At 64.7% G+C, this 23,362-nt stretch overlaps 2 protein-coding genes across 2 annotated transcripts; one reads left to right on the top strand and one right to left on the bottom strand.

Annotated features, from left to right (window-relative positions):
• Positions 1-453: 453 nt before the first annotated feature.
• MAMDC4 (MAM domain containing 4) lies at positions 454-12,443 on the top strand. Its single transcript, XM_054174556.1, has 29 exons — positions 454-517; positions 1,055-1,168; positions 1,587-1,760; positions 1,953-2,078; positions 2,355-2,500; positions 2,616-2,700; positions 2,931-3,059; positions 3,289-3,435; positions 3,598-3,692; positions 3,966-4,124; positions 4,786-4,882; positions 5,211-5,363; positions 5,462-5,572; positions 5,748-5,882; positions 6,124-6,254; positions 6,352-6,457; positions 7,518-7,634; positions 7,806-7,940; positions 8,046-8,176; positions 8,259-8,475; positions 9,536-9,673; positions 9,772-9,893; positions 10,006-10,096; positions 10,319-10,465; positions 10,765-10,899; positions 11,155-11,282; positions 11,377-11,491; positions 11,586-11,761; positions 12,336-12,443. Exons 1-29 carry the CDS (start codon positions 478-480, stop codon positions 12,375-12,377), a joined length of 3,642 nt encoding a protein of 1,213 aa, XP_054030531.1. The 5' UTR covers positions 454-477; the 3' UTR covers positions 12,378-12,443.
• Positions 12,444-15,729: 3,286 nt separating this feature from the next.
• EDF1 (endothelial differentiation related factor 1) lies at positions 15,730-19,085 on the bottom strand. Its single transcript, XM_054174546.1, has 5 exons — positions 18,965-19,085; positions 18,760-18,811; positions 17,531-17,691; positions 16,877-16,970; positions 15,730-16,153 (listed from the first exon to the last, which is right to left on the bottom strand). The coding sequence occupies exons 1-5, from the start codon at positions 19,040-19,042 to the stop codon at positions 16,092-16,094; spliced, it is 447 nt and encodes a 148-aa protein (XP_054030521.1). The 5' UTR covers positions 19,043-19,085; the 3' UTR covers positions 15,730-16,091.
• Between the last annotated feature and the right edge of the window lie 4,277 nt (positions 19,086-23,362).

Genomic DNA, 23,362 nt, shown 5'->3' on the forward strand with positions numbered 1-23,362 from the left:
CCCTGGGGTTAGACGTGATGCAGCCCAGGCAGCTGGCATGGCACAGCCCCCACGCCCCTGGCAGAAGTGCCAGCTTCCCCCAGGGCTGGCAGCACAGCTGGCGCAGCTGGCAGAACCACTCCGATCCCTCCTCGAGCTGGTGTGTGCCACACGGCTGTGCCAGCTGGCTCCAGCCTGGCCAGAGCAGCACCCAGCACCTTGCCCCGGCTGGAGGAGAGGGCCGGTGGGGAAAAGCTGCCGCAGGTGCCCTGGGCACGCAGAGCTGCCAGTCGCTGCCCGTGATGCTGGCGGTGGTGCCAGGCAGCAGGACCGGGGCTGACCTGTCCCGGCTTAGCAAACCTCCTCCCCACAACCTGTCTGCGGGGCTGGGAAGCAGATAACGGCGGGGCTGAAGTCCAATCCCGAGCAGGTCCCGCGGAGCAGATTGCAGCGCTGGGCTCACGGCTCCCTTGCAGCGCTCCGGGGCCCGAGGCTGAGATGGCCGTGCAGGAGGTGCTGGTGGCTGCGCTGCTGCTGGGTGAGCTCTGCCGGCTCGGGGGTCGTGCTGCGGGGAGGGAGGGAGCCAGGGTGCTGGCTGCTCCCCTCCGGCCCTCCCCGGCCTCGGCTTCCGCCGGCATCGCTGCTTCTCCCCGCTCTGGGGGGAGCTTCACTGCTCGGGGGAGGGCAGAGACAGCCCCAACCCTCCTCCGGGCTCCGCTGGCAAAGGTCGGTCTGGGGGGTACGGGGGCGAGTGGGCACAGGAGCCACCAGCGCTGGGCTGGGAATCGCTGATGGCCTTGCCTGGAAACTGCTCAGATTCTCCTGTTTCCCCCAAAACTGCTGGACTCCGGCATCCAAAGGGCACCAGCAGGCTGCCGGTGGGACAAGGCAGATGTAGAGATTTGGGGTGGCAGGGCAGTGGTGGAGGGGTCCCGTCCAAGGGCTGGTGTCACTGAGAGCCCAGGGCTCGTCCCCAGGGTGCCAGACCGGGGAGCCCAGACACGTGTGCCCTCTGTCGCCTGCGGGCACCGTGCCCAGACCCGCGGCACTCTCAGCCCTGTTGTCTGTCCCGCAGCTGGGGCTGTCCTCCCGGCCAGGGCCACGGTGGTCAACAGCTGCAGCAGCGCAGCCGAGCAGCTCTGCAACTTCATCTGCGACTGCAGCGACTGCTCCGACGAGAACCAGTGCGGTGAGTCCCGGCGCACATCGGCCCCGGCCCCGCTCCCAGGCGCTGCCCCGGGGGCGAGATCAGGCGGCGGAGCCGGGGGCCTTGAGGGTGCGCAGCCCCAGGGTGGGTGCAGGTTCTTGGAGTGGGTGCAGGGCGCCAGGGTGGGTGCAGGACCCCAGGGTGGGTGCAGGTCCTCCAGGTGAGTGCAGGTCCTGAGGCTGGGCATAAGTCCCTGGGCTGAATGCAGGTCCCTTGGGACGAGTGCAGGATGGGGACGGGTTCCTGGGGTCCCCAGGGTGGTTGTAGGTCCCTGGGTGGGTGCAGGTCACAAGGGTGACTGCAGGTCCCTGGAGGGGGTGCCAGGTCCCCAGGGTGGGTACAGGCCCTCGGGGTGGACCCAGCCCTGCTCTGCCCTGCCACCCTGCCCTGCCACCCTCAGGGTACCTGCGGGGCTCGGCGGTGCTGGGCACCCCCTTCAGCTGTGACTTCGAGGACGGTGCCTGTGGCTGGCAGGATGTGAGCACCTCAGCGCACAGATGGGTGCGGGGCCAGGCCAACCTGGCTGCCTGGGGCACAGGGCCCCACTCAGACCACTCTGTGGGCACCAACCTGGGTAAGTGGGAGGTGCTCTGCTAGTGAGCAGGCTCCAGGCACCCACAGCACCACACCTCTGGGCCACGGGTGCCCCGAAACTGGGGTGCCAGGACACCCAACCTTGCAGGTTGCAGGGGCTGGAGCAGTGCCACTCACACCCTTGGTGCCATCTCATGGGCCTGCAGCCCCTGCTCTGCTCTCTGCTCCCCAGGATGGTTCATGGTGACTCTGTCCCCGCCGGCAAAGACCACGGCCACAGCCTGGCTCAGGTCACCTGTGGTGCAGGAGGCAGCTGCCACATGCGAGATCAGGGCCTGGTACCACCTGTCAGGATGTGGTGAGAGCGCCCACGGTGGCATGGATGGGCACAGGGAAGCAATGCTGGGGGGCAGCAGGGAGGGCAGGCTACCTCTGCCCCCATGGCAGAGGCAGAGCCCTCGGCAGCTCACGGTGGGTCCTTAGCATCCTGCTTGCCTCCTCCATTTCCTGCAAGCAGAGCTGGCAAGGCCCAGGGGTCCCAGCTCCATGCCCCAGAGCTGGTGGGGCTCAGTTCATGCCCTCGGGTACCCCGGGTTGCCCAGTGCAAAGGGTCACATTCTGGGGCTCCCTGCAGGGCTCAACCAGACAAAGCATCCGGTGCTGCAGCTGGCCATGGCACACAGGGATGATGTGGTGGGGCTGTGGCAGAGCCCTGAGCATGAAGGTGAGGGTTGGCACCAGCTGGTTGCCTACCCAGGCCGGGTCACAGGGCAGTTCCAGGTGAGTCAAGGCACCAAATGTAGCAGGGCACCATCCCCACAAGCTGGGGCCAGCTGATGCCCAGGCAGCTCAGGCTGGTGCCCAGCTCATGCCATCCCCATCCTCTCATCAACAGCTCATCTTCTCCATGACACAACCACCCACGTGTGAGGCACAGCTGGCACTCGATGACATCCTCTTCAGGAGCTGTGGCTTGCAGGGTGAGTCCTGTGCCCCCTGGCAGGAGAGCGAGCCCAGGTGCCTGCGGGGCTGGCTTGGGCTCTGCACCCCACTGCCTGCTGTGGCTTGGGGTCGCCTTGCCCCGGCCAGGGCATGGGGTGAGCAGAGAAAGTGTCCCTTGGGCAGCCCCAGGAAAGGAGGTGGGGGGAGCCCCGGCGCTCTGGGGTCCCCGCGGGGCTGCCCCTCCCGTGACTCTGTGCCCCTGCTGCAGGGCACGGACGGCAGGAGTGCCGGGAGCAGGAGAGGCGCTGCGGGCAGGGCTCCTGCCTGGCGCTGCACCGCTTCTGCGACGGCACCGACGACTGCGGCGACGGCTCGGACGAGGAGGCGGTGCAGTGCAGTGAGCATGCCGAGCCCCAGGGAAGGGGGCTCGCCCACCAACCCCCGGCTGCACAGCTGGGCTGAGGGTCTGCCCTGGTGCGACAAAGCCAGGCCGTGGGCAGGGCTCGCCCCAGGTCTGCTTCGTGGCAGAGAGGCAAACTCACCCTGAGGGCTTTGTGGAGGGGTGGCATCTCCCTGCTGGGAGGAGAGCTCAGACCCCTGGGTCACTCTGCTCTCCCTCCCCGCAGAGTCCTTCACTCTCTGCTCCTTTGAGCAAGACTTCTGCAGCTGGAAGGCAGAGGCTGGGCAGCCAGCCTGGGAGCGGAACACCAGCCTGAGCCTGGGCTCTGCCTACGGCATCCCCCGCCGGGACCACAGCACTAACAGCAGGGCAGGTAGGTGGCAGGGCACTGGCACCTCCCAGAGCTGATGTGCCCTCTGCCTGCCCCCGGGGTGGCACACAGCTGTGCTGGGCCTGGGGCTGTGCCAGGAAAGGAGCATCCTGCACCTGCCTGCCTGCCTGGCACCGCTCAGCCTCTGCCTGCTTTCTCCTGCAGGGTTTTTCCTCCATGTGGGCAGCACCTTGGGCACAGGCTCTGGAGGCACAGCCAAGCTCAGGAGCCCAACTTTGCAGGCTGATCATTCCTGCTCTGTGAGTCTCAGCCCATGTGGGCATGGTGGTGGTGGATGGGGTCTCCAGCTGTGGCGATGCCTGCTTTGGTGTGGGGCTGCAGGTCGGAGTTCTCTGGGGGTGGAGAGCAGGGGCTGGGGGCTGGGCTGGGGGCTGGGCTGGGGGCACTCTGGTCTCTGTTGGGAACTCTGAGCTCCTCCAGCCCCACCCTGTGGGAGCACCTCACGGCGTGGCAGCTGTGCAGGGGGCTGAACAGCACCTCTGGGGCTCATTCATCCCACTGCCCATGCCCAGCTCGTGCTCTACTGCCACCTCCATGGCTCAGCCACCAGCAGCCTCAGCATCTCCTACAGGACCAAGACCACCACACAGCTGGTGAGAGAGAGGAGAGGGGACCTGGGCAGCTGCTGGGTGCGGGAGAGAGTGGACTTCAACGTGACGGAGAGCTTCGAGGTGAGCTGGTGCCGTGCTGGGGCAAGCTGGGCAGCTTGCAGGGCAAGGGGTACAGGGTCACCCACAGGGTACATGCCCACGGGATCAGGGTTGACCTGGGAACCAGACACCAAAGCAGAGCTGTGCTGCTGGTGCTGGCATATGCCACCCTCATGTTCTTGTGCCCCCACCTCCAAATCCCTCTACCAGCCCCCTTCAGCCCACAGCCACCCACACTGGAAGGCTGGTGAAGGGGGAGGGGTGAGTTTGTGTCTTCATCTATCCCATGTCACCTCTTCCCTTCCCACCACCCCATCTGCTGTCCTTCAGGGCCACCCACACCACCCAATGCTACCCAAGCTGACCCTGGAGATCACCCCAGGGATACCTCAGTGGCATCCTGAGGTTAGCCCAGCAGCAGCCCTGGGCAGCCACAGCCCATGTCTGTGTGCAGGGGCAGCACCATCACCCCAAGGCCACCATGGCCCTGCCAGCACACAGCATTGCCCCTGCTCCCTCTGAGCCCCTTCCCAGAGGAAGCCTGTGGCAGCCAGCAGCAGGAGCTGGCCTCCCCCTGCCCCACAGCTGCCTGGTGTCCCTGCCATGCCCAGTGCCATTGCCCAGCCCCCCCAGCCTGTGCAAGCCCCCATGCTGATGCTGCTGGCATGGTGCTTCCCTGCAGGTGCTGATTGAGGGGGTGGCTGGCAGCGGGGGGACTGTGGCCATCGATGACCTGATCCTGTCTGCAGGCTGCGTGAGCAAGGAGGGTGAGCTGGAGGGTGGCTGTCCCCCACCCCTGCTCTGGCACAAGCAGTGGTCTGCTGAAGTCTTGTGCCCCTGGCACCATCCCTAAAGGACCCAGAGCAGGGCCTGCCCATCCCTCTGCCCATCAGTGACTATCCTGTGTGCCACATGGCAGCACCCGTGCCAGGACCTGCTGCCCAGCTCGCCTGGTGTCCTTCCTGACCCTCCATCCCCTCCTGCCTGAGCCGAGTCACACAGGCCGGCGGCAGCAGGCAGGGCAGGACGGGGCTGGGGCCGTGCTCAGGGGCGAGGGACTGCGGCTTGAAGGGATGAAGCTCCTCAGCGCTGCTCTCCCTTCCAAAGGCGTTTCACTCCCACCCCCGCCGCCGAGCCCCGCGGGCGCCGGCCGCTGCGCGCCCGGGTCGCTGCCTTGCGCGGCCGGAGGCTGCGTCAGCGCGGAGCTGGTCTGCGACTTCGCGGCGAGCTGCGCCGACGGCTCCGACGAGAAGAGCTGTGGTGAGAGCCCCCGGCGGGCAGGGGCGGCCCAGGCACGCCTTGGCTGGCACCGCCCGGGAGTGTGGGTGCCCAGCGAGGCTGAGCCTGGGCTTTTGCAGGAGCAACCGCCTTTGAGGCAGGGCCCGGGGGCTGGCACGACGTCAGCGCGGGGCGGCTGCGCTGGGCTGTGCGGGAGGCGGCGGAGCACAGCGACACCTCCCTCACAGGTGAGGCTGCTCCCCCCGCCCAGGTGATGCTCACGGACCCCCGCACTGCCGCCGAGCCCGGGGGGGCGGGGGCCCTGCTCCTACCTGGCTGGGGGTGATGTCTGGGCAGGGTGCTGAGCTGGGGGTGCTGCCAGGGGCGCGGGACCCCCGTCCCGGCCTCTCAGCGTGTTTCCGTGCCCAGGGTCTGTCCTGGCCCTCCAGGCAGGAGAGGGACAGCTGGTGGCTGCCGCCAAGGCACGCACGCCCCTGCTCGGCCCCTCCGGCCCCGCCTGCGCCGTGGAGCTGAGCTACCGCATCCGCAGCGGCCCCCAGGGTAAGCCCTGCCTGGCCCCAGGCTGCCCTGCCTGCTGCACTCCCCCAGCTCACCCCCGGGGCACGCTGCCCATCCCCTGCCCATCCCCTGCCCCACCCTGGCACGGGGCAGATCCTGCCCTCCTCTCCCAGCCCCACTCTGCCTCACCCTGGGGCTGGGGGGGTGCTGGGGCCGTGGTGGGTCCCAGAGGGTGGCCAGGGGCTGCCAGTGCCCGCAGGCCCCACGCTACCTCTTGTGCCAGGCTTCCTTGCTATCAGCGTTTGGGATCACACCACTGGCACTACCCAGCTGGCCTGGCACACACAGGGGCATGGCAACACAGCCAAGGGCCGTGTCAGTGTCCCTCTGGGAGAGAGGAGCCGACCCTTCCAGGTACAGTTTGGGGCAGGACAGGCCTGTTGGTTGCCAGGAGGGCAGAGCCAACAGTGCCAGGCAGGTTGGGCTCACTACAGCCTCCTCACCTCTGCAGGTTGAGCTGCTGGGGCTGGTGGAGCTGCAGGACTCAGGGAGTGCTGCCATCGACAACGTGGAGTTTGTGCAGTGCCTCAGCAGCACAGGGCCACCAGGGCACATGGGTACAGCCTGGGGCATGGGGGTACAGCCCTGGGCACATGGGTACAGCCTGGGGCACGGGGGTACAGCCTGGGGCACGGGGGTACAGCCTGGGGCATGGGGGTACAGCCTGGGGCACATGGGTACAGCCTGGGGCACGGGGGTACAGCCTGGGGCATGGGGGTACAGCCTGGGGCACATGGGTACAGCCTGGGGCATGTGGGTACAGCCTGGGGCACGTGGGTACAGCCTGGGGCACGGGGGTACAGCCTGGGGCATGGGGGTACAGCCTGGGGTATGGGGGTACAGCCTGGGGCACGGGGGTACAGCCTGGGGCATGGGGGTACAGCCTGGGGTATGGGGGTACAGCCTGGGGCACGGGGGTACAGCCCTGGGCACGTGGGTACAGCCTGGGGCATGGGTACAGCCTGGGGCACGTGGGTACAGCCTGGGGCATGGGGGTACAGCCTGGGGCACGTGGGTACAGCCTGGGGCACATGGGTACAGCCTGGGGCATGGGGGTACAGCCTGGGGCACGGGGGTACAGCCCTGGGCACGTGGGTACAGCCTGGGGCATGGGGGTACAGCCTGGGGCACATGGGTACAGCCCTGGGCACATGGGTACAGCCTGGGGCACGGGGGTACAGCCTGGGGCATGGGGGTACAGCCCTGGCACATGGGTACAGCCTGGGGCACATGGGTACAGCCCTGGGCACATGGGTACAGCCTGGGGCATGGGGGTACAGCCTGGGGCATGGGGGTACAGCCTGGGGCACGTGGGTACAGCCTGGGGCATGTGGTCAGGGAGGGTGGCCACAGACAGGAGGGGACCCTGACCCCCACCCTCAGAGATGGATGATGCTCCCAGGGGGGCTGCACCACCCTGTCCCCAGCCCAGGCACAGGACCACGGTGCTGAAGCCCTGGGTCCAGGCCCGAGCACACATCCTGCCCTGAGACAGCTGCACGGTGTGAGGCTGGGGAGAGGGGTGGGGGAGCAGAGGCAGAGGGACATCTGTGGGACCTGCTTGCTCCTGGGCTCCTTCTCCCCGCTCCCTCACCACCATCATCTCCCTCTGGCCAGAGCTGTCCTGCAGCTTCGAGAGGGGCCTGTGCGGCTGGTACCAGGATCAGTCCAGCGACTTCAGATGGGTGCCCAGCACAGGGCAGGGGCAGGGCTCTGACCACACAACCGGCTCGGGTAAGGGGCTGCCTCCTCCCCAGGGACGCAGGGCAGCCCGGGCCCCCCTGCAGCCTCCTGCCCAGGGCTGAGGGGCGCCCCGTGCGCCGGGCAAGCTCGGCTGGGGCAGCCTGGGGGCCGTGGGCGCTGTGGGCACAGCTCGGGGCACTCGTGCCCCTGTCCCCCACACAGGCCACTTCTTGGCTGCGGACCCCTCTGCCCCGTGGAGCCGCGGGCAGCGGGCACAGCTCGTCACCTACTACCAGGAGCCCGCAGCCGCCCGGCGCTGCCTCTCCTTCTGGTACCGCCTGGCCGGCCCTCAGATCGGTACGAGCCCCAGGGCAGCCTCCCGGGGATGCCCCAGCGGGACCCCGCGGGCCAGCAGCGCCCCCAGCAGGGCAGGACAGCTGCCCAGTGCCCCCCTTTGCCCAGGCACCCTGAACCTCAAGCTGCAGCTGGAGGGAGGAGAGCAGAGAGTGCTGTGGACCCAGCGAGGGACCCAGGGCAGCATCTGGCACCAGGGGCAGGCAACGCTGCCCACCACGAGCCGACGGCGGTACCGGGTGAGGGGAGAGGCTCTCCCCGGCCCTGCCACCGAGTGCCGCTGGGGCACAGGGCCGCCTGACGCTGCTGTCCCGGCGGCAGGTGGCCTTCGAGGCCCTGAGGGACGGGTTCCTGGGGGACATGGCACTGGATGACCTGGTGCTGACAGAGGGACCCTGCCGGGCCAAGCCCTCCTGCTCCTTCGAGGCGGACAGCTGCGGGCTGGTGGCCAGCGGGCAGCACACGTGGCTGAGGCAAAGCAACCGCACCGGCAGCACTGCCGGCCCCGCGGCCGACCACGGCACCGGCACGGCCACAGGTACGGCGGCCACGGCGCGCTGGGGAGCCCTGCTGCCTGCCCGAGCACCCTGCTGCCTGCCCTGAGCACCCTGCTGCCTGCCCTGAGCACCCTGCTGCCTGCCCTGAGCACCCTGCTGCCTGCCCTGCCTGCCCTGAGCACCCTGCTGCCTGCCCTGAGCACCCTGCTGCCTGCCCCAGCACCCTGCTGCCTGCCCTGAGCACCCTGCTGCCTGCCCGAGCACCCTGCTGCCTGCCCTGAGCACCCTGCTGCCTGCCCGAGCACCCTGCTGCCTGCCCCAGCACCCTGCTGCCTGCCCGAGCACCCTGCTGCCTGCCCAAACACCCTGCTGCCTGCCCTGAGCACCCTGCTGCCTGCCCAAGCACCCTGCTGCCTGCCCTGAGCACCCTGCTGCCTGCCCTGAGCACCCTGCTGCCTGCCCAAACACCCTGCTGCCTGCCCTGAGCACCCTGCTGCCTGCCTGAGCACCCTGCTGCCTGCCCAAACACCCTGCTGCCTGCCCTGAGCACCCTGCTGCCTGCCCAAACACCCTGCTGCCTGCCCTGAGCACCCTGCTGCCTGCCCTGAACACCCTGCTGCCTGCCCTGAGCACCCTGCTGCCTGCCTGAGCACCCTGCTGCCTGCCCGAGCACCCTGCTGCCTGCCCCCAGCACCCTGCTGCCTGAGCACCCTGCTGCCTGCCCTGCCTGCCCTGAGCATCCTGCCTGCTGTCCCTGCCTCCCTCCCTGTGCTGATCATCCCTGTCCTTCCTTGGCTGCCCTGCCTGCCCTTTGTCCTTCCTTCCTCCCTGTCCTAACTGCCCTGAGTGTCCTTTCTGCCTGCACTGAGCACCCTGCCTGCCCCTGTCCTGCCCTCCCTGGCTGCCTGCTCTGCCCAGGGTGTGCAGAGGGCACTCCTGTATGGCGCTCCCCAAGAGTGGAACTCCCCAAACCAAGAATTTCCCAGCCCAGGAGGGATGCCCAGCCTGAGGGGGATGCCCAGCCTGAGGGGGATCCCCAGCCCTGGTACCCCTCGATCAGAGCCAGGCAGGGGTCACAGCATGAGGGCTTCTCCCCTCCAGGCCATTACATGGTGGTGAGCACGGGCAGGGCCTCCCTGCCTGCAGGGCATGTGGCTGCCCTCACCTCTCAGCTCTACCAGCCCTCTGCACCCACTCAGTGCCTGACCTTCTGGCACCAGCTGAGCACCGAGAGCCCAGGTGAGCACTGTGCCCCCCCAGAGCCGGCACCCCGGAATCACTGGGGTCCAACATGGCACAGCCTTGGACCCCTCCTCCATGGTGGGTACCCCGGGCAGGCTCCCTTGGAGTCTTCGTGGAGCAGAGTGGGAAGAGGAGGAAGGTGATGACTGTGAGCACCATGAAGGGCAGCACCTGGCACCGCAGCCACATCACCATCCAGCCTGATGGGGACTGGCAGGTGAGATGGGGTAGGGTGCCAGGGACTTTGTGACTAGGGGGGGACAGGCTGGAGGTGATGAGAGGTGCATGGTGCCTGCCAGCCTCGACATGCCTAACCCTAACCCTCCCAGGTGACATTCCAGGCAGTGGGAGCTGGGGGTGCCCAGGGGTACATCGCTCTGGACGACCTGCACGTGTCGGATGGAGCCTGCCCCGAGCCAGGTGAAGCCCTCCCTGCAGGGCACTGTGCACTGCACAGGGGGCATAGCCCCCCACCCCCCAAGGGGGGAAGGGGCACCCATGGGGGCATGCAGCCATGGGCATGCAGCCAGCCCAGCCCATCCATCGTGGCTCTGCCACAGCCATCGAGCACTGGCAGTGGTGGGGAGGGGGCTGGGGATGCCTGCAGCACTGGATGCATCACAGCCCCCTCTCTCCCCCCAGCATCCTGTGACTTCGAGCAGGACATGTGTGGCTGGAGCAGCCCCTTGGACCCCCACCTGCACAGCTTCGCCTGGGGCTGGAAGAGTGCAGTGCCCCTTGCCAAGTACCCTGGCCCCAAACAGGATCACACCCTGGGCACAAAGAATGGTAGGAAGCATCCTTCCCTCCCAGGGCACCCTGGAATGGCTGGAGTGAGGAAGAGGAGCTGGGGATGAATGGGGTCATCCATGAACGTGCCCCTCAGTATGTCCCCAGGGCACCTGGTTCCACAGTGTCCCTGTCCCCTCCTCCTGAGGAGGACATCTCGGTTCCAAAGGCAAAGGAGCAGGGCTGGAGGCTGTGTGCAGTCCTCTGGACATCACTCTGGGCATTTTGACAGGCAGCAGGGTGCCTAAGGTGGGCTGCAGACCTGGGAGACATCCAGTGCTCTGTCCCTGCCCACCCAGGTCATTATGTGCACTTCGACACCTCTGTGCTGGGCCTGGGGGGCACCACGGCCCGGCTGCAGAGCCAGCACCTGCCCGCGGCTGCCGGCTCCTGCCTGCGCTTCTGGTACCACATGGACATCCCAGAGCACCTCTGTAAGTGCTGCAGGGCAGGGGGGGGGGAGGGGGAGCCCATGATGGGAGCAGGGGGCTTGCTCAGGGGCTGCAAACCTCCTTCCCATCCCTGGGCCCCTGCAAGCTCTGGTTCATCTCCACTGCGTGGTGGGGGTGGCCCACTCCTGCTGGGCACTGCCATCCCAGCAAAGGGTGGCACAACCAGAAGGACTTGGTGGCTGTAGGGGGTGCAGGTGGCCTTTGCTATCAGGCTGCCTGTCCCCTGCCCTGCTGCAGCCTGCGGGGAGCTGCGGGTGATGCTGCACAGCACGGCAGGGCAGCGCACGGTGTGGAGCCTGGCTGGGCACCGCAGCCAGGGCTGGCAGAGCGCTGTGGTGCCTGTGCGGAGCCCCGGCGAGTTCCAGGTGAGCAGGGCCGCCCCGGGGTGCAGGCTGCCCTTTGGGGGAGCCAGTTGCCCTCCCCGTGTGTCACCTCCCAGACCCCCCCTTCCTCCCACAGATCATCTTCGAGATGACCACATGGAGGTGGCCGATGGAGGGGACGGTGGCACTGGATGACATCGTGTACAGTGCCAGAGAGGGCTGCCAGTCCAGCCAGGATGTGCCAGCGGAAGGTGCAGGGCTGGCTGTGGCTATGGAGGGCGCTGGGGATGAGGCCAGATGTCCTGAATGGCGGATCAAATCTGGCAGGATGTCTTCTCCCTGCAGAGGCATCCCCTGGCACCCCTGTGGCACAGGTGGTGCCCAGCCTCCTCCTGGCCATCATCGTCCTGGCTCTGGTGGCTGCTGCAGGGTGGTACTGGCTGAAGCAGCGAGGGGCAGCCAGCAGGACGCCGGCAGAGACCAACACTCCCCAGGGCTTCGACAACATCACCTTCCGAGATGTAAGGGCAGGGGGGGAGGGCTCTGCTGCCTGCCCCCAGCTGCTCCAAAGCAGCCTTTCCCTGACAGCTCAGCAAATTCCTGAGGGCTCCCCCTAAGCCCACAGCCGGACAACACATCAGGGAGGTGCAAAGGGCTCTGCCTCTTATCTGGCTGCTGTAAAACAAGTGACCCCGAGCTGCAGACTGCCCTAGAAATGATGCTTCTGCCATCAGGCAGCTGCTCCAGAAAGAGCTGAGACTGCAGTCCTCCTCCCCAGAGTCCTGCACAGAGTGGGTCATGCAAACATTGCTTAAGCTCTTCAAGCCAGCAGCTCTAAACCATGAGAGGCAGCTTAAGCTGCAGTTTGCTTTGGTGGGTTTGGTGCCACGTAGTCTGCCGCAGAGCCACCAGCCCCGAAGGGAGCCAGAGAGCCCCTGGGGCATGCTGGAGGTTTGGTTCTTCTCCTGGGGGGCTGGCAGGCCTGCACACAGCTTCTCGGCTCTGCGGCCTGGAAGAAGCCTCTGAATTTCAAAGGAGACCCAGCCCCCCGGTCACCCCCCCCGGTAACCGCCCCCTGCTCGCCTCCCTTCGCAGGACCAGGTCATCATCCCCGCAGAGCCGAAGGAGGGGAACTAAGTCTGAAGTCAGCAGCCGGCAGCGGTGGTTGCCCACTCAGCCGGCGAGGTGGACGCAGGGCAGAGCGTGGCCCTGGCAAGACCTCGCCTCGCACTCCAGCAGCCTCCTCCGGCTGTCGGCGGCCCCGCGGAGCTGCCGCGGGCGCAGTCCCGGGCGCGGCCCCGGGCGCGGCCCCGGGCGCGGCCCCGGGCGCGGCCCCGCCGAGGGCTGCGCCGCTGCCGCCGCGCGGGAAAGGTTGTTCTGTCTTTTGTAACACGAACTTGGTGCAGCAGGGCACGGTGCCGTCCATGCCCCTCTGCCCCGCTGCGGGCAGCAGGCACTGCCTGCCGCGGCCACCCTCAGCCGAGCCACGGCGGTGGCAAAGTGCCTGGTTTGGCTCCCCAGAGCCGGGCAGAGCCACAGATGCTGCACCAGCCACAAGCCCCTTCTCATACCTCAATTTAGGCCCAAGAGCTCCCAGGGCACAGAGCCACCCAGGGAGGGAGCCCAGGTGCTCTGGGCAACCTGACCACACAGTATCACAGAATCACCAAGGTTGGAAGAGACCTCAAAGAGCATCGAGTCCAGCCTGGCACCACAGACCTCATGGCCACACCATGGCACCAAGTGCCACATCCAATCCCCTCTGGAACACCTCCAGGGATGGGGACTCCACCACCTCCCTGGGCAGCACATCCCCATGGCTAACAACTCTCTCTGGGAAGAACTTTCTCCTCCCCTCCAGCCTATACTTCCCCTGGCACAGCTTGAGACTGTGTCCTCTTGTTCTGGTGCTGGGTGCCTGGGAGAAGAGACCAACCCCCACCTGGCTACAACCTCCCTGCAGGGAGTTGCAGAGAGCAAGAAGGTCTCTCCTGAGCCTCCTCTTCTGCAGGCTAAGCAACCCCAGCTCCCTCAGCCTCTCCTCCCAGGGCTGTGCTGCAGACCCCTCCCCAGCTTTGTTGCCCTTCTCTGGACACCTTCAAGTCTCTCAATGTCCTTCTTAAACTGAGGGGCCCAGAACTGGACACAGGACTCCAGGTGTGGCCTAAGCAGTGCTGAGCACAGGGCACAATGACCTCCCTGCTCCTGCTGGCCATACTGTTCCTGATGCAGGCCAGGATGCCCTTGGCCTTCTTGGGCCCCTGGGCACACTGCTGGCTCATGTTCAGGCAGCTGTCAATCAGCCCCCCCAGGTCCCTCTCTGCCTGGCAGCTCTCAGCCACTCTGCCCCCAGCCTGTAGCTCTGCCTGGGGTTGCTGTGGTCAAAGTGCAGCCCCTGGCACTGGGACTTGTTGAATGCCATCCTGTTGGCCTCTGCCCATCTGTCCAGTTGGTCAAGGTCCCTCTGCAGAGCCCTTCTGCCCTCTAACTGACCAACATCTGTTCTCAGCTTGGTGTCAGCTGCAACTTTGCTGCTGACTGACTCTGTGCCCTCATCCAGATCATCAATGAAGATGTTAAAGAGGCTGGGGCCCAGCACTGCTCCCTGGGGCACACCACTGGTGCCTGGCTGCCAGCTGGCTGTGGCACCATTCACCACCACTCTCTGGGCTCAGCCTCCAGCCAGTTCCTAACCCAGCTCAGAGAGCTGCTGTCCAAGCCAGGGGCTGACAGCTTGGCCAGCAGTCTGCTGTGGGGGATGGTATCAAAGGCCTTGCTGCAGTCCAGGCAGACCACATCCACAGCCTGCCCCACAGCCACCAGGCAGTCACCTGGGCATGGAAGGAGATCAGGTTGGAGAGTCAGGATCTGCCCTTCCTAAATCCATGCTGGCTGGACCTGAGCCCTTGGCCATCCTTCAGGTGCAGTTACTGCCCCCAGGATAATCTGCTCCATCACTTTCCCTGGCACTGAGGTCAGGCTCCAGGCCTGGAGTTTCCAGGTTCCTCCATCCAACCCTGCTTGTGGCTGGGGACCACCTTGGCCAGTTTCAGTCACCTGGGACCTCTCCAGTGAGCCAGGGCTGGAGGAAAATGATGGAGAGCGGCTTGGCAGCTCATCTGCCAGCTCTCTCAGCACCCTAGGGTGGATCCCATCCGGCCCCATGGACTTGTGAGTGTCCAAGTGGCTCAGCAGGTTCCCAGCTAATTCCTCGTGGATTTCTGGGGCATCACACTGCTCCCCGACCCCATCCCCAGCTCAGGAGGCCACTGGTGCTGAGCTCCTGCCTTGCTGTTAAACATTGAGGCAAAGAAGGTGTTCAGGACCTCAGCCTTTGCCTCACCTTCAGTCACAGTGCTCTGATGTAGTTGACTGACTGCAGAGGAGATTGCACTGGATGACCTTGGGAGGCCCCTTCCAACCCAGACCATTCTATAGTTCTGCTGGTTTGGGACAGGGGTGTGGGGTGTGCAGGTGGCCTGGAAGGTAGTGAGCAGAGAGAGGACACCACAGGGTACAGCCCAGGGCAGAGAGCAACCCTGATGCCCTGGTGCAGGTGCCCACCTGCCTGCTTGAGCCCTCCAAGGACTGTTGACAATTTGCATCTAAATGCCCCTGGGAAAAGCAACAAGCACAGACTGGGCTCAGGGCATGGGTACCCCCCCAGGCCCCCTCAGCCCAGGCCCTCTCCCCCCTAAAGCTTTCAAAACTTCCTTCAACACTGCTTGGCTGCCAAGCATCCCCAGGCCCAGCCTGCCACCCTGAGCCAACAGCTCCTGCTGGGGGCTGTGAGCAGGATCCCACCCTCCTCAGTCCCCAGGCTTGTGCAGCAGGATCCCACCCTCCTCAGTCCCCAGGCTTGTGCAGCAGGATCCCATCCTCCTCCTTTGCCAGCCTGTGACCAGAGCCTGCTGTCCTCTTGCTCTGCTGCAGAGCTGCCAGCACCTTCCCCCAGCCCTCCCCCCAGTCCCACGGTGCAGGACCCAGCCCACAGCAAAGCTGTTCCTGTGGGGGCTGGGTAAGGGCAGAGGCAAGAGAGAGGGCTCAGGCTTCACCCAAACACCCAACTCACTGTCTCTGAATCCACTTCACTCTACAGAGCTCCAGCAGCTCCATTCACCTCCAGCCAGGATACAACCACAGCAATGACTTCATCCCTGGGCTGAAGGCCAAAGCTGCAGTGCTCCCCGAGGGCAGCAGAGCAGAGCAGCTGGGGGAGCAGTGACAGCACTCACCCTTACCCCAGACACTGCAGGGAGTCCCATTCACACCTCCAGAAGGAAGAGGCTGCTGCAGCTTCAAACACAGCCAGCACAGCATTTACCAGCAGCTGGCAAACATGCAGCAGCTACCCTGAGTGACTGAAGGGTATCAAACTTTATTATAGATCTCTTCAAAACAGGCTGGAAGGAACAGACAGATGTCAGTGGGAGCAGGGGACCGAGGCACAGCTTCAGCTGCAGACACTGAGCAGGCCCCAGCTCTCCCAGGTTATTTCTACATAACATATCCCACCCACTCCCCACCTTGCCCCAGTGCAGTGACAGAGCACCCCCAGTGCCTCAGCAGGAGCTGCTTCTAAACACCAAGACATTTTCTGGCAACTCAGGTGTGGTGTTTGGGGTTTAGTTCCTCAATCTCTGGGAAGGAGGAAGGAAAAACAACAAAGCTCAGGAAAATCGCTTCTTTAAGGTTGCCTTTTTACAGCAGGTACAGATTCAGCAGATTTCCCCCCCCAAGCAAGTCTGAAACCCTCTTGTTCAGCTTGGCAATACAAAGAGAGCCTCTGGTGGCCGAGCAGAGCCAGCCAGGCGAGATCAGTCTGAGCACACTGATTTCGAGGCTTTGTTGTCATTTCCCCTTGGGGCCTGTTTCCAGAGGCTTTCCAATGTCCTTCCCACGCAGCTTCAGGCCTGCAATAAAACACAGATGACCACCATCAGCTGCCAGCAGCACTCCAGCACCCACCCAGGAACTCTAGTTTTAGCTCTGAGGAAGAGGAGACACGCACAAACACGTTGCCCAGAGGTGGGAGATGTCCCATCCCTGGAACCATTCCAGGCCAGGCTGTTTGGGGCTCTGAGCAGCCTGCTGTAGTTGGGGGTGTCTGCAGGAGGGTTGGACTGGGTGAGCTTTAAAGGGCCCTTCCAACCCAAACCAGTCTGGGATTCTAGGATGACAAGCCAACAAGAGACCCACAGCCAGGATCTAAACTACTAAACTACTTCAGTTTCTAGGACCAGTTTCAGTCCAAGCTCCAGCTTTCACTTGCACACCAAACACCTCCCTAGGAGATGGAATCTGAGCCAGCCTAGAACAATAACATCACACTAGTTGCTGCAAGAGACTTTCCCAGGTATAAGCAGGCCCTCCCAGGTCTCATATCTCACTGATTTTGGGGGGCAGCACACAGGGCTGGTGCCCAGGGCACAGACTCATGCACAAAGATAAAGCACAAAGGGGAACAGGAGCTCTGCCTTCAGTCAGCAGATCCATGTGTTATCAGAGCACATCTTAACGACACTGAACCCACAAGAAGCTACAGCCAGCAACTGTCCCTGACCTGGAAAATGTGAAGAACCCTGAAGCCCTCCCAGGCACTGTCACCATTTGTGACAGCTCCTTGCCTCACTTACCGATGGCTCTCTCGATCTTGCCCATGACCTGGTTGTTGGGGATTGCTCTTCCTGACTCGTAGTCAGCAATGACTTGTGGTTTCTCATTGATTTTCTGAAAAGGGAGGAGGAGTCTCAAACACCAGCTCCAGACAGCAGCAGACAGGCAGCACCAGCCCCCAGGACTCACACAGACAAGTAAGAGCCTCTAATTAAGCCAGGATCAGAAGACGAAGAGCTGCTTTCAGGCTTACACCACCATCAGCAGCACCTCCCTCTGCTACCCAGGTGTCACAGCAATGGTGGCACCCATCCTGGACAGCCTTACCCCCCCTCAGCCTCCCAGGAGGAGCAGTCACACCACACAGTGCAAGCTTCAGACTCAGACAGCACAAAAACCTCACATCAGTGCCAAAGCCTCCCAGCAGCTCAGCAGCCCTAGCAACGTTCCATCTCCAAGCAGGTGCTGAAGGCCTGCATAGATAAAGGCCTCAAACCCCTCCCAGATAACTGAAGTCACCTGGAGAGCAGGCCCCAGACATGCTCACCCAGCTTCCTGCTCACAGAACATCCCACTGCACCTGCCCTCAAGGGGACTGGAGGTGTTCACCTTCACTTCCAGGTGCCCCAACCTGCCAGGGGAGCAGTGGCCAGCGGGCCCCGAGCCATACTCACAGTGGCCAAGTCCTTCTGCGTCATGCCCTTGCTCTGCCGGCCCTGCTGGATCACTTTGCCCACCTCCAGGGGCACTCTGTCATGGTGCAGCTCCTCTGTTTCCCGGTCGAGCTTGGCCGTGTTCTTTGTGATGAAGTGTTGTTTGTTTTGGCCTGCTGCCCCTGCCATTCACACAACAACAAAGAGAACCAAGGACAAACACAACAAGGTTCAGAGCCGTGCCAGAGACACAGCAAAGTGCTTTTCCTAAGCACTCAGCCGCCCAGGGGGCTTTCAAGACCTCAACCTGCCTGCCTCAGCACCCATCTCAAGCCAGCCCTGCCCATCACAGAAGGTGATCTTAATCCTGTTAACATCGACTTCCAAACACAGCCATGCAGAGCCCTCCCCTTTCTCCACTTCTCAGCTGCACCCCAAGGTTTCTGTACTGCTCAGGAACTCCACACTTGGCTCCATGGTTGTGCTGCAGTGTGGTAAGGTTAATATTTTAACTTGCACCATGTTTGCTCAGGGACAGGGCAGGGTGAGCAAGTGGCTTTTAATCAATTTTCTGATGCCTTCTGTAAATAAACTTTAACCAGACCCAGCCTTGCTGAAAGCCTAAAGTTCAAAACCATATAATCTGTTTTGTTTCATTTTAGTCACAGTGTCTGACTCCTGGTTTGGATCCTTTCTATCACATTAGTCTCTAACCTTCAGCCTTTCGATAATGCTGACTAAACCTCGCTTAAGGATCATCTATTTTTGCACCCATCATAGTCTCACCCTGAGAATGTGCATCAGGCAGGGAACAGGGGATTCTGAAAGCACAATGCCACAGAAGATAAGCAGCTACTGAAATCCTTAAACATATACTAGCAGCAAGACCAGTAAGCTGAAAAAAACCACGAGTTTAAGTTTTGTGATCATGAAAGCTCTTCCAACAGCTCTGCAGTCACAGGGCACAGCTCAGCTCTAGGCAACCACAAACTTGGAGCAGCTACAGGGAAGTGCTCCCTGCATCCCCACGCCCCTGGCGGCTCTCAGGTCTAGGCGGTCCCAACTAGGAAGCCCTTTGGCGTGGCTAGGGACTGGTGCCTGCTGCCTTCCCTCCTCCAGAGAGCGCCTTCAGAGCGGCTCCGGGGGGCGGGCCGCACACCGCACCGCTACCAGGGAACGGCGCCCGCCGGGCCGGGCTCCCCGGGCCTCGCCACCCCCGTGTCCGCGGTGCCAAGCCACGGGATACCCACACTTCTTGGAAGTCTCCACGTCCTCTCCGCGCCGCTGGGCCGCCAAGATCGCCTGGGGAGAGAAAAGGTGCCGCAGTGAGCGCTCCACCGCCCGAGCCGTGCCCTCAGCAACAGCCGGGCCTCAGCCTCAGAGCTCGCCCAGGCCCCGGCTCCAGACCCGGACCCCAGCCGCTCCCCCACTCCCTGTCGCAAGTCACCCGCTGACCTGCTTGGACTTGGCCTGGGCCGCGCTGGGGCCCTTCTTGCGCAGCACCGTGACCGTGTCCCAGTCGCTCTCCGCCATGGCACCGGCTCCTACCCCGCCCGCGGCTCCCGTCCCCGCCCAATGCCCGCCCCCGGAGCGGCGGCCTCTCATTAGCGGCGCGGCCGCAGCGGGCGGGGTAGTTCGCGTGTGACGACTTGATCGTAATAGGCAAAAGAACCTAGCAATCAGAGCGCTCGCCATCCGATTGGCTACTGCATGCCCACGGCTGGAGGAGGGCGGGCACAGGCCTGAGCACTCTGAGAGGCTGCTGCCACTGCCAATAAGCCGGTATCTATGAGGGATTGGCTGAGGCCGCGGCGCTGTCAGAATCGCTGGCCAATAGCCGCGCTCAGCTGGACGGAGCAGCGGCGGTTCGTGGCGGGACGGGCTGCAGGGGCAGGCTGTCGTTCCGCCGAGCCCTGGTGTGCGGCCGCCCCCGAGAGGCTGGGACGAGGTGCTGAGGACCCGCCCGGGTGGTCAGCCAGGCCTTCGGCCTTCCTGCCTGCCCTGTGCATCAGCGGGGCGGGGGCCGGGCCCGGGAGTGCCCTTCGGGCCTCTCGCAAGGCGGAGCGAGAGTCCCGCTCCCCGGGTAGCCCCTGCCCTCACCCCGGGCACGGCGCTTAGCAGAAAAATTCAGCCGTTTGTCTCCGTTGGGCAGCACAGCTGGGCAAAGCGGCGTGTCAGGGTAAAGCTCTGCCTCTGGAAGGCAGGCGGGAGGCAGTACAATGGCTCCGTCGTGCCGCCGCTTCGCCCCGGTGCTCTGCAGCACAGGCAGGAGATCTCTCACCTCGCTCTCGTGTCTGGAACGGGAGGCAATGGAACTGCAAAGCCTTGACCCTGCAGACCCTCCTCACGGCACCAAGGTGCGGGAGGAGCGGCCGGTGCCTGGGTGAGCTGGGCACTGCTCAGGAATGGGGCACCGGCAGGGCGCGGGGGCTTCTCCTCCGGTGCCGCTCTGTGGCTCCTGGCGCCGCGGCGCGCTTGGCCGTGGCTGCCTGCGAGAGAGCAGCGGAAACCTGGGCTGTGAAAGCAGAGCATTGCAAATGTGCCTTGCTCTGTGTTGCAAGACTCGCTCTTCGGGCCGGGCTGTTCCAACAGTAGGTTCGTTCGGAGCAGCCCTGGCGGTTTCCATCCCGGGTTGTGCAAGGAGGACATGGCTGATAGTTTTCTGCCTCTTTGGGAACAGGTCCGCCTGCCCCCGGCACTGCTGGCAGGGTCACGATGGAAATGGAGAAGAGCTTTTCTTGGCTGAATCACACCAACCTTGGGCAATGTGGAGGATTTCATGCTGGCTGTTCCAGAGCGGTGCAGCTGTGCCCGGAAAAAGCCTTGCAGCAGAGGGAGTGCAGCAGCGCCAGCACCGACACACAGCAGCGCCAGCACCGACACGCAGCAGCGCCATCCCGGGGCAGCTGCATCGCGCTGAGGCTGGTGCTGGTGGGTGCCTGGGCAGGATGCGACCCTGCATAAAGGGCTCGGAGCCTCCCCTGGCTCACCCATGGCCGGCTCAGCCTAGGGTGTGGGGTTGGTCCAGGGCGAGCTTGCTCTGACCTGCCTCTGCATTCCACCAGCTCCGTTCCCATGCTGCCGTCACCACTGAGTTACTGGGAGAGATGGGGGTAGCATCAGGCTGGTCGTGCCTGGTTCTTGCCAGGGAGGTTTTCCCTACTGCCAGGTGAATTCCCTGTGTGGTGAGACCGAGACCATCCCTGCCCTGCTAACATGGGAGGCCGTGAAGCTCCGAAGCCCTGGTGCTGCCTCCTCCCAAGCACGGGGAGGGCTCCATCAGCCTCCAGCCCATGAGCTGAGCCAGGGGGACTCATGGGCCGGGGACTCCAGCCGAAAAAACCCTGCTGTGACCTTTCACAGAGCAAGTTCCCCTGCAAAAAGCACCTCGTGCTGACCTCACCACCACGTGGGGGGAGCCTGGGTTTCCCCTCACGTCATTTACTCTTTTGATTAAACTGAAACTGCCGTGGTCCTGCTTGTCCCTTCCTGAGCCGCTGGTGTCCACTTGCCCTGCGAGCAGGCGCTGTGGAACGTGCGATGGCCATGGCGCCCTGCGTGCGGGTGAGTGGCTGCCTGATACCGCCCGAAATGGACACAGGGACTGGAGGCTTCTGGCCTGGCCGGACTCTGCTGGTGTGGGGGGTGGCAGTGTGGGACCCCAGGGTGGGGGGCGTCAAGGTGCTCCCAGGTTAAGCACTGATGTCCCTCCAGGTCCCTCACCAGCAGGCACAAGGGGTGGGTGAAAGGGTCCCAAGGGGCTGGCCTGGGGCAGGAATATGGCAGGGGTCAGTGGAGACAGGCACGGGGCGGGGGGCAGTGGAGGGGCAACGCTGGAGGAGAGATGACAGAGGCCGGGGGGGGGCTGTGAGGGGGGGCTGTGCGGGGGGGGCAGTGAAGGGGGGCTGTGCGGGGCGATGGCGGGGGGAGGCTGTGAGGGGAGGCTGTGCGGCGGGGGCTGTGCGGGGGGGGATGGCGGAGGGGGCTGTGCGGGGGGGGGCTGTGAGGGGGGATGGCGGGGGGTGGCTGTGCGGGGAGGGGCAGTGAAGGGGGGCTGGCGGGGGGGGCTGTAAGGGGGGGCTGTGCGGGGGGTGCTGTGCGGGGGGATGGCTGGGGGGGGGCTGTGCGGGGGGCTGTGCAGGGGGATGGCTGTGCGGGGGGCTGTGCGGGGGGGATGGCGGGGGGGCTGTGCGGGGGGTGCCGTGGAGGCGGTGCTGCGGAGGCGGTGCTGCGGAGGCGGTGCTGCCGCGTCGGGGGCACTGATGGCGGGGGGGGGTCAGGGCGGTGAGGCCGCGGCCATGGGGCGTGGCGGGGGGGAGGTGCCCGGGGCATGACGCCTGGCGCGAGGCGGGGCGGTTGCTGGGCGGGGCCCGCCGCGGGCGGGGCGGGGCGCACGTGTCCGCTGGGCGGGGCCTGGCGGCGCTTCCGGTGCGAGGAGCGGACAGAGGCGGGCGGTGAGTGCGGGGCTGGCCCCCCTGCGGCCCCGGCCGCTCAGGGGCGAGGGGCGGCGGGAGGGCGGCAGGCCGGCCGGGAGCGCCCGGCCCCGTGCGGCGGCGCCCCGGGGCCTCGCTCCGCCCTGAGCCCGGCCCCTGGCGGCGAGCAGGCCGGGGCGCCCCGCGGCGGGAGCGAGCGGGACGGGCGGGTTCCGATCCCCGCGCAGCGCGGGCAGCCCCCACGGTGCTCCGGGGAGGCTTCGCCACCGGAGCCCTGTGTCCCCGGGGGAACGGTGCCTGTAGCCGAGGAGGGCAGCGGTGGGGTCCGCGCTCCTGAGGCCGACCCCAGCCCCGGGAGTACCGGGCCATCCTCGCCTGGGCCTGAGCGGAGACAGGCGGTACCGGGCCTCCCGCCGGCCTCACGGTGCCCCGTGGGATCCCCGGGCATCCCGGAGTTCGTGTGGCCGGGGCCATACGGGGGGCTGAACAGGGAACCGGGAGCCTGAACTTGCTTTGAGGACTCGGTTGAATACATGGGGCACAGAAATCTGAGCCCCGGTCCGGTCACACGAGCCCGTAACGCTGCCCTGGCTGTCCCCGAGCTGCCGTCCCCAGCGCTCACCCCGCTGGCGGGAGTTGGCTGTCACCCGAAACTTGGCCTGTGCCCCGCTGGGCTGGTTGGGAGCCGCCTGGCTGTGTCACCTCTGGTGTATCGAGGGGCGTTGGGATGGAGTCGAAGGTGGGAGATCCATCTTTAGTTCATCCTAAGTGGTCAAAACAAACACATTGACCTCTTGTCCCTCTGTCTGCTTTGCCGGCGCCACTCGCACCTTTGTGTGCCAGCCCTCTGGCCAGCCCTGGGCACTGCCAGCGAATCTGGGCTCAGCCCTGTGCTTGGAGCCTCCCTGTGACCCCGAGGAGCGCCGGCCCTGGGCCCAATTCCCACCCACCGATGTGAGAGCAAGCAGTGGTACACTGCAGTCTCCTCACCCGGTGCCGGCAGCTTTGGGGTGGCCTGAGGCAGTGTGTTCATATTGCTGATCAGCCTCAGGATGGCTTTGCTCACTGCTTTGGGGCCAGAAGCTGTGATTTGACTGAGGAGGCTGCATTTCAGTAAACATGAACAGATTGCTCAGTGAGCTCTGTCCACTCTCTCTTTGTTCTGGATTTAGTTCAAAAGTTTCTGTATTTTTTCACTCTTTAATTGAATTCTGAGGTTTCTGTATCCTTCCCCTGGTGGAGGCAGGTGTGTGGTTCCCGTTGCTGGGTGGCTGGCTTTTGGGGGCCAGTGTGCTGTGAGCACTGCAGCTGCAGTGAGAAACTGTCACCCTCCAGTTATAATCAACCAGGGGAAAACAATCTTTTTCTTCCCAGGCTCTGGAGAAACAGCCAGAAGTCTTTGTTCACATGGCAGCAGCAA

Source organism: Dryobates pubescens, chromosome 29 (genome assembly GCF_014839835.1).
Source record: "Dryobates pubescens isolate bDryPub1 chromosome 29, bDryPub1.pri, whole genome shotgun sequence".
In the NCBI taxonomy this organism is placed as follows: domain Eukaryota; kingdom Metazoa; phylum Chordata; class Aves; order Piciformes; family Picidae; genus Dryobates; species Dryobates pubescens.

Excerpts from the sequence above, each read along its gene's own strand:
- MAMDC4 (XM_054174556.1), top strand. The coding sequence starts at position 478 with ATGGCCGTGCAGGAGGTGCTGGTGGCTGCGCTGCTGCTGG. Across the intron at positions 2,079-2,354 it reads GTACCACCTGTCAGGATGTG|GGCTCAACCAGACAAAGCAT; the intron begins GTGAGAGCGCCC and ends GGCTCCCTGCAG. Across the intron at positions 6,458-7,517 it reads AGGGCCACCAGGGCACATGG|AGCTGTCCTGCAGCTTCGAG; the intron begins GTACAGCCTGGG and ends CCCTCTGGCCAG.
- EDF1 (XM_054174546.1), bottom strand. The coding sequence starts at position 19,042 with ATGGCGGAGAGCGACTGGGACACGGTCACGGTGCTGCGCAAGAAGGGC. Across the intron at positions 16,971-17,530 it reads CGCAGAAGGACTTGGCCACT|AAAATCAATGAGAAACCACA; the intron begins GTGAGTATGGCT and ends CTCCCTTTTCAG. Across the intron at positions 16,154-16,876 it reads CAAGATCGAGAGAGCCATCG|GCCTGAAGCTGCGTGGGAAG; the intron begins GTAAGTGAGGCA and ends GTTTTATTGCAG.